Source organism: Oratosquilla oratoria, chromosome 9, assembly GCF_046742065.1.
Source record: "Oratosquilla oratoria isolate Oo_2021 chromosome 9, ASM4674206v1, whole genome shotgun sequence".
Taxonomy (NCBI): Eukaryota; Metazoa; Arthropoda; class Malacostraca; order Stomatopoda; family Squillidae; genus Oratosquilla; species Oratosquilla oratoria.
In genome coordinates, this window is record NC_134785.1 from 69,985,815 (window position 1) to 70,002,837 (window position 17,023).

General features: G+C 39.5%; 1 protein-coding gene across 2 annotated transcripts in view; it reads right to left on the bottom strand.

Moving 5' to 3' along the window:
* Positions 1-561: 561 nt before the first annotated feature.
* Positions 562-17,023, bottom strand: part of Polr3D (RNA polymerase III subunit C53) — a 28,297-nt gene continuing 11,835 nt past the window's right edge. The window contains exons 3-10 of one of the 2 annotated variants that reach the window (XM_076190821.1): positions 14,038-14,156; positions 13,784-13,929; positions 13,033-13,240; positions 12,469-12,524; positions 11,790-11,903; positions 5,668-5,763; positions 4,596-4,763; positions 562-908 (exon numbers count right to left, since the gene is read on the bottom strand). In XM_076190821.1, the coding sequence (XP_076046936.1) occupies positions 783-908; positions 4,596-4,763; positions 5,668-5,763; positions 11,790-11,903; positions 12,469-12,524; positions 13,033-13,240; positions 13,784-13,929; positions 14,038-14,156 (1,033 nt within the window). In that variant the 3' untranslated portion in view covers positions 562-782. The remainder of the gene's footprint in view (positions 909-4,595; positions 4,764-5,667; positions 5,764-11,789; positions 11,904-12,468; positions 12,525-13,032; positions 13,241-13,783; positions 13,930-14,037; positions 14,157-17,023) is intronic. The other variant, XM_076190820.1, reaches the window with a different exon arrangement.

Consider the following 17,023-nt stretch of genomic DNA (forward strand, 5'->3'; position numbering starts at 1 on the left):
ACAGGTTCCAGGGTATTACAGAGAAGGTCAGTAGTAATGCAGAAGTACCACTATTCCTTTATAAGTACAGATTTAAAGCTCTAACAATGATGAAGGATATGTGACTCTGGTTTATCCGGGCACCCCAAAACAGTCCCAAAAATAATGACTGCATGTTACCATGCAGTCAATACCTCCGTACAGATCTCTCTGGGAAGAAACTCTGGACTGTTATTGGTGTTGCACTGGTGTAGGACTGTTTCATGTCACTGGTTGAAAGTAATAAAAGAAAGGGAGCAGTAGCCAGTTGTCTGTTTTTCACGAGTGAAAAGGTGTAAGAAATTAAGTTCAAGTTGACCAGAGATCAAGTATCAGTCCCTCAGGCCCACAACTTCTGATGAAAGTGAGTGGGTTAACAGGTTTTGAAACTGAGCAGCACCATTGTCTATCTTGCATGACTACCATAAGCAGGCACTGATCATTGGCATGGATGCACATGCACACACACACAAATTTGTCACATTTTCTAAACAAGTAATGGAATGTTGGAAAATGAAATATATCAGTAAAAAAGACACATTTCTAAAATACAGCTCTTTATTGATGCTGATCATACAATTTCTCTTACAGATTAAAATAATATAATTTAATAATTTTAGCAATAAATCAGTGACTGTCAACTTTCAAAATAGCATAGAAAATCTAGACATACAAAACAATTTTACAAAACTTCATATACAGTAAAACGGCATAATAAATTCCATAACACAATTGTTTATTAAATAATCAAGAACATCTAAATGCTATGATGGCTTCAGAGTTAATAGTGATTCAAAGTCTGGGGCACATACCAAACGATGACGGATATGCCCAAGGACTGTCATGTTTCCAGTTTTTGCTTCTGCATCAGTCTCAACACTCACTACATCCTGGAAAATGTCATTAGCAGAGAACTGCACTATTATGATAATTCTAGTGCATCTATTTTTTCTTAAACATTATCACACAATTATGCTTCCTGAAGTATGGGGCATAAAAAATTAATATTTGATAATCAATGTCATGTTCAGGGCCCTCACATGGAGGGGGGGGGGGGTCTGCACATTTAAAGGGGGTGGCAATTCTACTCTGGACATGCCGCCCACAAGCCTGACAAAATAAAAATAATAATAATAATAATTAATTAATAATAATAATAATAATAATAATAATATAATAATAATAATAATAAAAAAAAAAGGTAAAAGGAGCCCTGACTATTTTATTGTATTATATGAATTTTGCATTAGAATCAACAGAATATGAATTTTTTCCCCTTATCCTTTCTGCAACAGGGACATTAAACAACATTTTTAAAATCTGTTTATTTATTTTGGAAACCAATAGCTATAATAGGCAGTAAGGAATGGTGGTGATGGGGGACGGGGGTGGGGGTGGCGCCACTGAGAACTTTGCCCTGGGGCGGAACTTAAAGGCATGTAAGGCCTCTGGTCATGTTGCTCCAATCACACGCTTAGTTCTTGTCCTTTCCCTTACCTGTTCAACAATGTTCTTCTTATACCCAAGGCCCCTTTCATCCCATTCTTGATCTTCCCATTAAGTTCACTTCATTCACATTTGTTTTCCATGCTCTTTCTGTTTGTCATTTTTTCACCTATTCTTTTCATATGCCCAAACCACTGCAGTATTCTTTGATCAACCCTCTTTGCCAGCTTGGTTTACACCCCTGCTTTTATTTTTCTCACATTTTCATTTCTCTATATCCCCTGTCTTCTTTTCTGCATGAGGGGATGGAGAGGGGGTATCACCGATTAATGAAGTGGCCTTGCTGTTAGATATGCTGTGTCTTGTGACACTGCTTCTGACCCAGGGCAGTGGACAAGATGCAGGGTGACCTATCATCCAGGAGGTGCCAAGATAAGGAGGGAAGAGGGTCGAGGGGAGTGGAGTATGTAGGGGATGGAATGGGTGGGAGTGGTTCCTATGCCTTTGTTTTTTTTGGGCTACCTCCCTTGTAAGGGGGAAAAAGCCTTTGGTATATGTATATATATATGTACATCCCTGTAATCCCCCCCATAATTCTTAAATACTTCATGTCAAACACATTTAGGCTCCTTTCTGCCCCAAATAATTTTCATACATATATAATTTTATTTTAGTTGAGTGGTCAATTAATCACACAACTAAAATAAAATTATTTGTGTATGAGGCAATATTCTCTTCAAGCCAACATTCAGTGTCTAAGTCTCACAGCCAGCAAGACACTGAGCACAGGAGACTTGAAGTTTTGGGTTTTAATATCCTTTTATAAATATCACCAATGACACATATACATATACCATAAGCTTTTTTCCATTTATAAAGGAGGTAGCTAAAAAATCAAAGGCACAAAATCCACTCCCACCTATTCCATCCCCACATACTCCACTCCCATTCACCCCCTTCCTCCCCCTCATCTTGGCTCCTCTTGGATGATGGGTTATTGCTGCACCTCGCCCACTGCCCTGGGTCAGAAGCAATGTAGCAAGAGACAGTACATTCACAGCAAGGCCACTTCATTTAATCAGCAACATGCCCATCTCCATCCCTTTATGCAGAAAAAGAGATGACGGTTAGAAATACCTTTGGGCTGCATCAAAATATCATTCCCACTTATTCCCTTACCACTCCATCCCCCGTACACTCCCTTCCATGCATCACAGCATCATCCATACACAACCATCTCCACTCATCCCTATCTTCTGTCTTCTCCCTTCCTTCCTCAACAGACATTCCCCTCTTTCCCAATACCCCTTTTACCCACATACCTTAGTTGAAAGAGCCCATAACACCATTCAACGAACTACTTGAAGACTCACTGCAGTTGTGCACTATACAACCAAAGTTTGTAAAGGTTTCCAAATTATTTGAGCTTTACATCTTGTTTTTTCTTTGAATTTTAAGTTTACTGTTCCTCTGATATAATAATTTATCACCCTGTTCATTTTCTTCACTCCTAATGAGAATCACAGCCTATAATTCTGCCTCCTGTCCCTTTGTCATTACTACTGTCTCCAAGCTACATAGCTTCTAAAATATTTTCCTATTTTTCTTGCTTCCAATACCAACTACAATTGACATCCAAGTGCTCCATACAAATGCCCTTACATTCCTACTTCTATATATACATACATACATATACCAAGGCTTTTTCCCCCTTTCAAGGGAGGTAGCCAAAAAGGGAAAGGCATAAAAACATTCCCACCCATTTCATCCCTAAATACACTCCACACCCCTCCCACCCTCCCTCTCATCTGAGCACCTCCTGGATGACGGGTCATCCCTGCACCTTGCCCACCGCCCTGGGTCAGAAGCAGTGTCACAAGACACAGCACATCCACAGCAAGGCCGCTTCATTTAATCGGCGACCCCCCCTCTCCGTCCCCCTTTGCATATAAGGAGCAGACGGGGAGAAATCCCTTCGGGCTGCGTCAAAATTTGCTCACACATACTACCTCACCCCCACCCCCCTGCCCATTCCTCCTCATGCAATCACAACATCATCCATATACAACCATTCTCCACTCACCTCTGTCTTCCGTCCTCTCCCTTCCTTCCTCAACAGACATTCCCCTCTTCCCCAAAGCCCCCTTCACCCCATCCATCCACCTCATCCTAGGACGTCCCCTCATGTTCACTCCCTCCACATCTCCCTTCCATACCTCTTTTACTAGTCTTTCTTCACTCATTCTTTCCATGTGTCCAAACCATCCTAATATTCTTTCATCAACCCCATCTCCCAGCTCCTTTTTCACCCCTGTTCTCCTCCTCACCTCATTTCTCACGCTATCTAGCCTAGTAACCCCCACCATACTTCTCAGACACCTCATCTCAAACACATTCAAACTCCTTCTCTCTTCTTCTCTTATGTTCCACGTTTCTGCCCCATACAGTGCTGTTGGCACAATCACTCCTTCATACAGTCTCCTCTTCGCATCCATTCCTAAATGTCTATTCCTCATTACACTCTTTAATCCACCAAGGCATTTACTCGCTTCTCTCAATCTACATTCTACCTCCACCTTCACTCCACCTTTTCCTGCTACACTTGCACCCAAGTATCTAAAACTATCCACTTCCTCCAGTCGCTCTCCCTTAATGTTCACTTCCAGTCTACTGCCACTTTCACCCCTTGTACATCTCATCACCTTACTTTTACCCACATATATCTTTAGCTTTCTTCTATCACATACTCTCCCAAACTCTGCCACCAGCTTCCTCAATCATCCCTAATAAGGAGGTGGCAAGTCAATGCATACACCCACCATTCACCCATTCAAATACCTATTTGTTGTACCTCCTTTTTTTGGTCCTTGTGGATGAATTGTCGTCTCTATTCCCTGCCCACTCCTTGGGTCAGAGGCAGAGTCCCAGCATAAGAAATTATGGGAGAATGACTCAAACCAGAACCCTAGTAATTGTGTACTATTTCTATACACTCTAAAAAAAGGTATCTCATGCAAGATGTCAATGTGTTACATGTGCATTACATAATGAAAACCACAGTGGGGAGTTTCATGGCATTAAAATTAACCAAATCACATTTAAGGGTACAAGAAAATACATATTCAGCTTACCTGTAGGAATCCAACTTGTGTGCCTTTTGTAATTTCTAGTTTGTGTCCTCCCAGCCAAAGTTCTGTGTGGCCAGACTCATAAACTCTGAGTGTGCCAATTTGTCCTTCAGGTAAAGTATTCAAAGTGCAAAACTGGTTCTTTGCATTGGCTTCATCATCTCCATCACCCTTCAAAGAATTAAAATATCTTCAATTACATACATACATACATATACCAATGGCTATTTCCCCTTACAAGGGAGGTAGCCAAAAATCAAAGGCATAAAATCTACTCCCACCCATTCCATCCCCACATACTCCACTCCCATTCACCCCCCTCCCTTCTTCTTATCTTGGCTCCTTCTGGATGATGGGTCATCCCTGTATCCCACCCACTGCCCTGGGTCAAAAGCAGTGCAGCAAGACACAGCACATCCAAAAACAAGGATGGCAATTCGAATACTGCCACGGGCAATATTGAACCAAGAGTATGGTTCATCAAATTCCATGCTACAAAATCCTCTGAAAGGGGCAATGTCCCAGCCTACCATTATGGGGGAGTTTGTTATGTTAAACTATATCATTATTCTTTCCATGTGTCCAAACCATCCCAATAATCTTTCATCAGCTATATCTGCTATCTCCTTTTCCACTTCCACTCTCCTCATTTCTCACTCTATCCAACCTAGTAACCCCTAGCATACTTCTCTGACATTTCATCTCAAACACATTTAAACTTTTCCTCTGCCTCTCCTAAATTCCCCATCAGCATAATCACCCCTTCATACAATCTCCTCTTTACATCCATTCCCAGATGCCTCATTCTCATAACACTTTTTAATCCCCCTAAGGCATTTCCTTACTTCTCTCAATCTACAATTTACCTCCACTCCTCCCTTTCCTGCCACATGTGGCCCAAAATAACTAAAGCTATTCCCTTCCTCCAGCCTCTCTCCTTTTAGACTTACTTCCAATTCACTGCCATCCTCTCCCCTTGTACATCTCATCACCTTATTTTTACCCACATTTACCTTCAACTTTCTCCTATCATATTATTTTCTTTCATAGTTGAAATTATGTGAGATTAGTTTACCTGTGCTTCCTGTGATGGTTTTGTTTGCTGGCTGGGCTGAGAGATGGAAAGTTCTTGCTTAACTTCTGGAGGGTGACTTGGAAGGCAGTTCGGGAGCTACAAACAGGAGACCACATTCTATTATTTCCTTTTAATCATTACAGTTATTTAAGACTGATAATAAAATAATCTCCCAGAATCAATAATATTCACAAACTCCTTTAAAAGCAAGATAACAATTTCTGCTTCAATGACTGGAATCCACAGCCCAATGGCTGGCAAAATTACTCAGGCTCCCTTAATACATCTCTCAGAAGAAATTTTGGATTGTTGTATGTGTTATACTACAAGGCTAATAAACTCTGCTGCTCTATTCTCTTTATATCTAAATATCAATAACAACAAGTGTTGCCTTTAGTCTCCTTGACTGGAAACCTGCAGCCCCATAGTGGGTAGCAAAGAACCTATGGCTGTCCCATAAATCCCCTTTGGGAAACTATATATCTTCCCTAAATGACTTATGGTCCTGCCTAGAGACTGTTACCAGTTTCCTACAGGCTGCAGGTCTTCTGCAAGAGAAATCAGAGCAGCAGATTGATCAATCTCTCTTGGAAGAAATACAGTACTGCCAGTGTTGCATTGTATGTATGTATAAAATATATATATATCAAATAATTCCGACAGTCATCTCCGGACTCAAACCAGGGTGCCTGTCAGAATTATTTGATTGACATCGCGGTCACTGGTGATTCTATTCAGATATATATAAATGTATACATGTATGATCACCGATTAAGTGAAGCGGCCTTCCCGTGGATGCCTCTGACGTAGCTACCTTCCTTATAATGGGGAAAAAGCTCATGGTGAGTATATATATATATATATATATATATATTATATATATATATATATATATATACACACACACATACAGTCAGCACCACCAGAATTGGCACATCATGCCTCACACCAATTCTGACAGTGAAGAAGAGACCACCCCCTAAAACAATGATTCAAAAATGTCTAGAAAACTGACGTGCCACAGGCAAGTAAAGGCTAATGAGACCAATGACATCATACAGCCTTGAATAGATCAGTTACTACTGGCCTGGCCTTTGTGGTGGATGGATGTGTTTTGCTCTTTTCTGTGAACTACATGTTTTTCTCCCTTACCCCTTTGCTCTATTGTGTTCATCATTGAGCAATGGGCTTGGGAAAGGACTTGAAAAAGAACCAACTGCCAAGTATTGCTGCCCTGGTACAGGGAGGGAAGTCTAACAAAGAAATTTCAAGTATCATCGGCATTCCACTGCATTCTGTGCAGAGGTGGACTAAGCATTGCTGTGACACTAGTGGCACTGACCCAGAGTTCCCAAGAAAAAGGCCAGGAGGAGTTTGCACATCTACACCCTGGATGTTGAAGGTCCTGCAGTGCCAAGTTGACAAGGAACCTCGCATTGCTGCTAAAGAATTAAAACACAAGGTCTCCTGTCGGCATGCTCCGCCTTTGTAATCCTTTGTAACTGCTGGCTAATGTGTCTCTGAAGACTGTGTAGCATTGCTGCTATAACGACCTTGGGTATAATTACTGCACACCACAAAGAAAATCAATTATTACAGCCAGGCAAAAGAATCAAATTTATTTTTGCCTGAAATACCTTGCCTGGGATCAGGACAAGTGGAAGAAAGTGTCATGGCCCAATGAGGTCACCTTTATCATCACTAACAATCAAGGAGGGAAGATAAGGATACACAATGGCCAAAAGCCCTACTTCCCCAGGTACAGTGAGGGGGATTGTCAAACACCCTGACTTGGTCATGGTCTTGGGTGCTTTTGAGTACCATAGTGTTGGAAAGCTAGTGGTCTTACCAAAGAGACAGTTAACAATTAGAGGTACCAGGAGCTCTTGGCAGATCATCTTGAGGATGCTTCGATGTTTGTCAAAGTGAAATGTACTAGCAGGATGGGGTACATGCTCACACAGCAAAATTGGTAACTGGCTGGCCGGATTTTGTGGGAATCAAATATATAAAGGATTGGCCAGGCAACAGTCCTGACCATTCTCCAATAGAAAATTAATGGGCTTTGATGAAAGCCCATTTGAGGAAGCATGACACATCAAGGGTGCCAAAACTTGATGTCGCCCTTCAAAACATCTGGGCTAACTTCTCTTCATCCATCCTCCAAAACCTTGCCTTCTCTGTTCTCCATTGCTTCAGGTCTTGCTTGAAGAATGAGGGAGGATACACCAAATACTAAAAGTTAGAGAATACCCAATATGAATTCTAATCTTGTTGATTTGTACACAAATATGATGTAGAGGTAGAAAATGATGTACACCAATTCTGGTGGTGCAGGCTGTATACATACATAAAGACTGACAGAATATGGAGAAGAGGTGGCATGAAACATTAAGGCTTGAGTATGGAGTTTTAGTCAGTACCAGACGTTTCGACCTCTTGGGCCTTCCTCAGTGGACTGCAGATACATACATACATACATATACCAAAGGCTTTTTTCCCCTTACACAGGGGGGTAGCCAAAAAGAAAAAGGCATAGAAACCACTCCCACCCATTCCTTTTCCTATATATTCCACTCCCTTCCACCCTCCTCCCTCCCTCTTATCTTGGCACCTCCTAGATGACAGGTCATCCCTGCATCATGTCCACTGCCCTGGGTCAGAAGCAGTGTCACAAGACACAGCACATTCACAGCAAGGCCGCTTCATAAATTCGGCAACCCCCCCCTCTCCGTCCCCCCATGCAGAAAAGGAGAAGACGGGGAGAAATCCCTTTGGGCTGCATCAAATTTTTTTCTCATACATACTTCCTCACCCCCCATCCCCCACCCACTCCCCCTCATGCATCACAGCATCATCCATACATAACCCCTCTCCATTCACCCCTATCTTCTGTCCTCTCCCGTCCTTCCTCCAGACATTCCTCTCTTTTGTAATGCCCTTTTCACCCCATCCATCCATCTCATCCTAGGACGCCCCCTCATATTCACTCCTTCCACCTCTGCCTTTCACACTTCTTTTACTAATCTTTCTTCACTCATTCTTTCCATGTGTCCAAACCATCCCAATACTCTTTCATCAACCCTATCTCCCAGTTCCCTTTAAGAGAGAAGGAGTTTGAATGTGTTTGAGATGAAATGTCTGAGAAGTATGATAGGGGTGACTAGGCTGGACTGAAGATAGAAGAATTAAAACCCATCAACAGCTTTCATGTGTTGGAATAGCCACTCCCATCATGACCAGACAATCTTTCAAAACCTCTCCTCAGTTCCTTTATCCCACACTCACCAAATGCCACCTGTGTGGAGGTTTGTGCCCAGGACATAAACCCACCTCAGGAATTTGTGGTATTTTCGATGACACTGTATGTCGCCTCCAAAGCTTTCCTTCTCTTTTTTTCCCAGTTTTCTATGTAAGATGTAGTTCTCTTTCCAGTTTGGCAGGTGATCTTTGATGTGGACCACTAGTTCATTGGATGTTCTGTAGTGTCTCACATCACTCTTTACTCTTCAAGTTTTTTTTTCTAGGCTGTGTCCTGTCTCACTGATGTAAGCTTTCTCACACCCTGCACAAGAGATCCTTGTGCAGGCTGCAAGAAGGCTTACGTAGGTGTGACAGGATACTGCCTAGAAAAAAGACTTGAGGGACACAATAGGGATATGAGACACCATGGAATATCCAATGCACTACTTTGTCCTGGGCACAAACATCCACACAGGTGACAGTTGAGTGTGGGATAAAGGAACTAAGGAGAGGTCCTGCAAGATTGTCAGGTCATGACAGGAGGGGCAATTCCAATGCATGAAAGCTGTCAAGGGTTTTAATTCTTCTCCTATCTTCAGTCCACTGAGGAAGGCCCAAGTCGAATGTCTAGTACTAAATAAAACTTCATACTTAACATTTCATTTGCCACCTCACCTCCATATACATATATATATATATATATATATACATGAGAGAAATTCGCTAGTAACAGCGACATCAATCCGATAATTTTGATCACAGTCGCATGCAGGATTCGAACCTACTGCTACCAGCCTCCCGTAAGATTACCTTCGCAGAGCCTTAGACCACACCATCAGACACTGATGGTGTAGTGGTCTAAGGCTCTTCGAAGGTAATCTTACGGGAGGCCGATAGCATTAGGTTCGAATCCTGCATGCGACTGTCATAAAAATGATCATATATATATATATATATATATATATATATATATATATATATACTAGCCAAATTAACCGCGCATTGCTGCCTACGAGTTGGTGAATAATCCCTAACCTAACCATACCCAACCTAGCTTTACCCCTTAACCCTAACCAAAATAATTTTTGGGGGGAAATGAAATATAGCTTTAAACTCTCCCTCCCAGGTGTGCACCAACCCCCCCCCCCCCAAAGGTTGGGAAACCCTAGTTTGAAAATACATGCATACACATACACAAATATCATATGTACACATTCTTTTGCATGCGTTTGTGCATGTGTGTGCGTGTGTATTGACAATAAATGTCTACAGCTAAAAGGTGAAGAAATGTATCTCTTTTATTTATCTTCAGAATATATATGGTTATAGGGGTTTATCTGCAAAAACTTACTAGGAGTTTGGGAATAATCAATTTCCGCCTGCACTAAAATTAAATGAAAATAACCAATATTTCAACATTTGGTAAAATTATACAATAATTTTACATTCACATGCTTTCTTCTTACAAAAGCTATCATGGTTTGTGGCAACATTAATTTCACATATATAATATTTATGGACACATACAATGGTTTGTTTAATCATATTAATTCTTATATCACAAAAATGCTACATGACTTAAGGGGACAATACAGTAGTGGCATGTTCCCACACCATAAATCACCTAACTTTAACCCTTAACCCTTTCTTTTCCATGGCATAATGGCTGTCTGGAAAAAGGAAAAAAAAATAAAATGATAAGAAAGTAAGAAAAAAATTAATTTGAGGGAGACCCCTTTGGAAATAAAATATATTCACCCATATGAGAAGAATTGAAATGATTTTTTAATTATCTGAATTTGAGTATATTACCTCCCGCGAAAAAATAAAAATAACTAATATTTCAACATTTGGTAAAATTATACAATCATTTTACATTTACATACTTTCTCCTTACAAAGGCTATCATAGTTTATGGCAACATTAATTTCACAAATACAAATATTTATGAACACATACAATGATTTGTTTAATCATAGTAATTTTTGTTACAAAATGCCAATTTCATTAGGGAAGACTACAGTAGTGGCATGTTATCCCACCATACCCATTTAACCCTTAACCCTAGCCAAAATAATATTTTTCTTAAAATAAAATATATTTATCCAAGTACCTGGAGTAATAGGGTATCAGAATATATATGGTTATGGGGGTCTATCTCCAAAACCCTAGGAGTTTGTGTACAAACAAATAAACAGACAGACAGAAGCTATTACTTTATTGTAGTATATATATATACATATATATATATGCATATGTATATATATATGTCACTAAATAAATGGAAAAAAAAAAAAAAAAGTGTCAGCTCCTCAGTATGAAGATAAGGGTGTTGAATAACTTTAAAGATGTGCAGCAAGAATACAATTCTTTCACTTCCATCTTGCTGGAACACACCTTGCAGATACCTCCCATTGGTCCCTCTTCAAACATTTAAAGTAACACATGCAACTTATCAGATGCAAGTAAATAAGTAAGTAATCACATGATGGGGTGAAAGAGGCATTGAGTAAGAGGGGGATGTCTACTGAAGAAAGGAGGGAGAAGGCAGAAGAGTGGCAGGGGGGGGGGTCACTAATTAAATGAAGTGGCTTTGGTGTGGATGTGCTGTTTTGTTGCATTGCTCAAGATCCAGGGTAATGGGTGTGATGCAGGGATGACCAGTTATCCATGAGGAGCCAAGATGAGAGGGAGGGAAGTGTGGTGGATGGGAGTGGAATGGGTGGGGATGAAATGGGTGGAAGTGGAATTTTACCTTTTGACTTTGGCTACCTCCCTGGTAAGGGGGAAAGAGCCCTTGGTATATGTATATATCACATCCACAGTGGAAAATTATGCAATATCCCGAATGGACTCTGTTGTACTACTGTTTATCTTACCTGAAGAAACATAAAATGTGACTGTTGGCTAGATAAAAGTTGAGGTATGGTTAGCTCTGAGATCTGGTCATGACAAATTGGTAACCCAGTTTCCTTTACATCAGATTTTTTTTCCTGGAATAAAAGAAAATCAAAGTATACATTTTAGAATGTTCTTTGTGAAACAATACCAAAGAAGAATGCAAATACATGATAATACTTTAAACTATATTTCTGATGCTACTATATTTTCAACATTTCTGTACCAATGGATGAATTTTGTTCCAACTGTATATCCAATATTTACAATTTTGCTACTACTTTTGTTCTACAAAGAATTGCATAAGTCTAAAATATATTTTTATATAATACAACCTCGGGACTCAGAAAACAAGACAAACTTATTCAGTACATTCATTAAAAAAATACTAGCATTTGTGTCTCAATAAGTTTTAAGTCATTACATACTTAGCAGCTGAGCCCATTAAATATTTATCTTTATTTTCATCCATTTTTTCCTGGTCAAGAGAGTTTAACCCCAACAGCATGAATAATGTTGAATAAAAATGTCTCCCATGGCCAGAACAAAATCTGTAAAGCACTCTCATAGCAAAGTGGTTAAGAGGTTCTGCCTTCAGTCAAATTAAAGTTGATCTTTAGCCAAAACAAAATCAATAAAGAATATGTTTTCTATTCTTACTTGAGGAGCAAGGCCCTTTGGCTCATCATCATCAGAGTCCTTAGGTTCATGTTTCACTGTAATAGAAAAAATATATCTGTAATAATACATAATCAAAATGTCATTCAAAGATATCTCAAGAGAAGGCAAGAGTGGGTGATCCTGTGAAACAGACATCAAAAAGAATCATCTATTTGTTGCCTGTCTTGAGAGAGATAGAGTGATATGGAGTGAGATACAAAGAGAAAGAGAGAGAGAGAGAAATAGGGATTTTTTTTTTTTTTGTTCTTTCCTGCATGCTCCAACTATGTATATGTGTGGGCTCAAGTACACTGAATTACTTTAATTAAGAAATTAGCCCATTCTTTTGATTATGTCTATTTATCAGGTGCCTGTTTTTTGCTTTGTATCACCTAGTATTAAGACAATGCCTAAATATAATGCCATTAATGAGGTTTGCTGAATTCCTATCTGTGACACCATCAAATAAATACAATATTTTTTTAACTTTCTTCTATATGCACAAAGGCAATGCCTACAAATGAACCACCTAATTCCAAATCAAGATGCTTGCTAAATTCTTACCAGTGGTACCATCATTTAAGAGTAAAGGTTTTGCAATCTTTTTCTTCACATCATCTTTTTCTGCATTATTTTCTTCTTTGAAACCTCTTCCAGTATCCACCATAGGGAGCTGCACAGGTATGAGATCACTATCCTCCTTAATACCATCTTCTGAATCATCTATAAAATCACCTCGTAAAAGTTCCTTTAACTTCTGATCTTCATGTTCCTGGTAAATAAATGGATGAATACATAAACAAGGCAAAAATTACCTTATTACTAGTTTGTTTATCTTATACTCTATCTATTCTTATATATATATATATATATATATATATATATATATTTTATATTTTATTTTTTTTTCCCCAAAAACAACAACAAAACATCTCTCTCCTAAGTGACCTGGACCTGCCCAGAGGCTGTAACTGGTTACTGAGAGTCATGGGTCTCCTGCAAGAGAGACCTGTGGTGATTGATTGATTGATTGACTGATTGTGTCCAACCTAGTTATGTACAAAGGACTCATGTCAGCTTGTTTTAGTATAAAAAACCCACTGCACAACACAAATATCTGAAGACACACAACACCTTACTACAATGTCCTACACTCACTCCTAGATGTAACACAAAATCTTTTCACTAAATGACTTATGGCAGCCATGGTTGAATTCTTGGGTACCATACATCTACAAAAGAATTGAGACAATGTATTGACTGATACTACCAAAAACACAAAAAAGAATTATGTGACAGAAATATTTGTTCTCACTTTATCAATATTATTTAGGTTTTCCAAGTTGAGCTTTGGTTTGGATATAAATCCTGCATCTCCTTTATTCCCACCACCACCACCACCTCCAGCAACATTCACAAAGCTTCCTGTCATTGTTCTTCGTAAAGTAGAAGATGCAATACCTGTAATGGAAATGTGTTGTCACAAAAAAATAAGGAATATATAAAAAAAAATGCTATTACTGATCTTGGTAATCTTATCTTCATAGCAGTGTAAATTATAAAAGTTACCTTCACCAAAAAGTGAACCAGTGGTCTGAACAAACTCCTTATTGCCCCTTCCTCTCCCTCCTTCTCGTCTTTCTCTGTCTCGATGTTTAGACTGGAAAGGCTTGTCCTGTTTTTCATCACTTAATATGGGAAGGAAAGAGGAAAAATGAAAGTTAGAGAACCCTCTCATATATGAGTGCTCAATACACATACCCTATATGGAATAGTGACAGCATTAAGTTTTATGCAGTCAATATTTTCTGGACTTAAATGAATTCCTATGGACCAGAGTTATGCAGCATTATTTTATGATGAGAAACTAGTCTTCACTCAAAAAATTAATGCTGATCACTTTTCACTTCTACTGTTGTCGTACATGGCATGGTTGGAACCAAAGGCGTTTGGGTTTTTCTTCTTTAATTTCTGATCCTAGTCTACTACAATAACTGCTGGCAGCCCAGAGAAAAAAACTCTAGAGGTTGCCAGATTTTCCTAGCTAAAGATTACAAAGGCAGAAAGGGGGCATTCCCCACGAAGGGTTGCCCAATGAAAAACATGGAGAAAGGTGGCACTCTTGTGGGTTGCCAAAAAAAGGAGTTTCAATGTGAAGACTGTTGTAGATGACCTTTAACCCTGCTTGCATTGTGTTGCCTTTACTTTGGAGTGTCTTGATTGATATATGGGTTTTGCCTGGCTGCCCTCACTGTCCCATGCTTGGCTAAGAAGGCCTCTTGTTTTCTCTTCATACCCAGGATGAAGAAACCATCTGACGCTTCTCGTAGATGGGGAACTTCTCCTAGCGTCTCTCATAGGGTATATCACACATGACGTCTCTTACAGGGTACATCACATTGGCCGAACCAATGTGATATACCCTGTGAGAGATGCCAGGAGAAGTTCCCCATCTATGAGAGGTGTCAGACGATTTCTTCATCCTGGGTATGAAGAGACAACAAGAGGCCTTCTCAGCCAAGCACAGGACAGCAAGAGCAGCCAGGCAAAACCCATATATCAGTCAAGACACTCCAAACAAGTTGAGGCAACGCAACGCAAACAGGGTCAAAGATCATCTACAACAGTCTTCACATAGAAACACCTTTTTTTTGGCAACCCTTAAGGGGGTACGCGACACCTGGGGGGGGGGTGAATTTGGTCAAGATATAGCATTTTTCAAAACTGTGTTCAAAATGTTTGTATATCATTTAGAAATAAATCCTGACAAATAATTTTCCAGCGGCGCACAATTTAAATGTCTTGGGCAGGGGTTTAAATGGACGGAGTTAAAGGCGCAACCCACACTAGAGGGGGCGTGCCACTTAGGACCTTCAGGCGCATCGAATAACGTTGAAATTCGATTGAATTTACGCTCGCCCAATGCTTCAACGGCCAGTATGAGGGTGGAGGGGAAGGGAGGAAGGTGGAGGGATAGCTCTTCCCAACTTAGAGCTCAGCTGGACGTCAGTTACCGACTAGCTTTGAAAGAAAAAGTACGCATGTCTCATGAGCTTTCCTGGCAATATATTACCATAGCTAGTACATATTACTCATTAGTACAGTCATCATGGGTAGCAAAAAGAACATCTACAATGACAAAAATAAACAGTTAAAGATGGCAAACAGTCAAAGACGACTAGCCTAGACCTCACCACCTCTCACTCCACTGCCCTCACTTCCACCTCTCTCAACATATGTAGTCAGGTTCTACACCATCAAGTACTTTATTCATCTCGAATACAGCAAAAAAAATTAGATATTAGTTATGAAATTGTACAGAGGGGAGATAAGAATGAATGTGAATTTATGATTGTGGAGAAGAGCAGTTTTTTGCCGTGGATAAATTCGCTTGTTAGATGCCAGTGTGGTGAGAAGATGTATGTTGAAGTGATAGGAGAATGTGGAATGGTGAAGACATTTCAGGCAGAATGAAAGTTGTGCTCTGAAAAGAGCAAATGGTGTACTTCACCAGGCGGTAGAAATGAAAGTTATGAAATACATAACAGAGTTGTGGAGGCCGGCTTACTCTGTGGGGATGTTGCAGTACAGAAAATGTGCATGGCAATGAACATGAAAATGATACATCACAAGACGTTTAGTAAACTTTGCCATCATATTATAGAGACCAGCATAAAGAAGTATGAGGAACTCTTGGAAAAAACTAGGGAACATGTACATGCAGCATTAGAAAAGGAAGACCCAACTTTACCGGAAGTAAAAGTTACTATCGATGGTTCGTGGAGTAAGAGAGGATTCACTTCCAAAGGCACCCACTGCTGGTTAAAATAAACCTCTTTCCAATGATTTAGATACCCTGAAGACCCCCAGCAGTGAGGTTTCATATGAAGAAACCGACAAATGTGCAAAAAAGCAAATTATATGATGATGTCATCTGTGTGTCGCCACTACTGTGATATACTTATACTTTGGTTTTTCATTATTTAAAGTACTTATAATTAAAATATGTTGATGATTTTTACTGTACTTATCCATTATATAATAAGAATTGAGCCATGAAAAAATCAGTCAAATTGGTGAAACTATAAGCAAGTTACAGATATATTTATATTTCAAGTCGCCATATCTCCGTTCGATATATATATATATTTTTTTAATCATAAAAAATCTAAAATACATCAGATTTAGATGAAACTTACAGAAAATATTACATTTAGTAACTGCTAGGGCCGGTCATTCGAATATTTTGAATAAGATGAAAGAGTTAGGAGTAATAATGGAAACAAGACCCAAAATTTTTTATTTTTCACGATTTTTGCCGGACATTAAAATTGAAATGCCTGTATGCAAAAGTATAAAGGAAATTGTTCAATTACTCAATGACCGGCCCTAGGTGTGCCTACTGACTAATCATAGCCAAAATATAAAACAAATTGGTCCACGTATTATGATGCTGTGCACTTTTAAATGTCGCTACTGGTATATGTACATGTGTACATACATCATTCTGTTTCACCTAAAATGTAGGCAACATGGATACCTATTTACCTGAGAA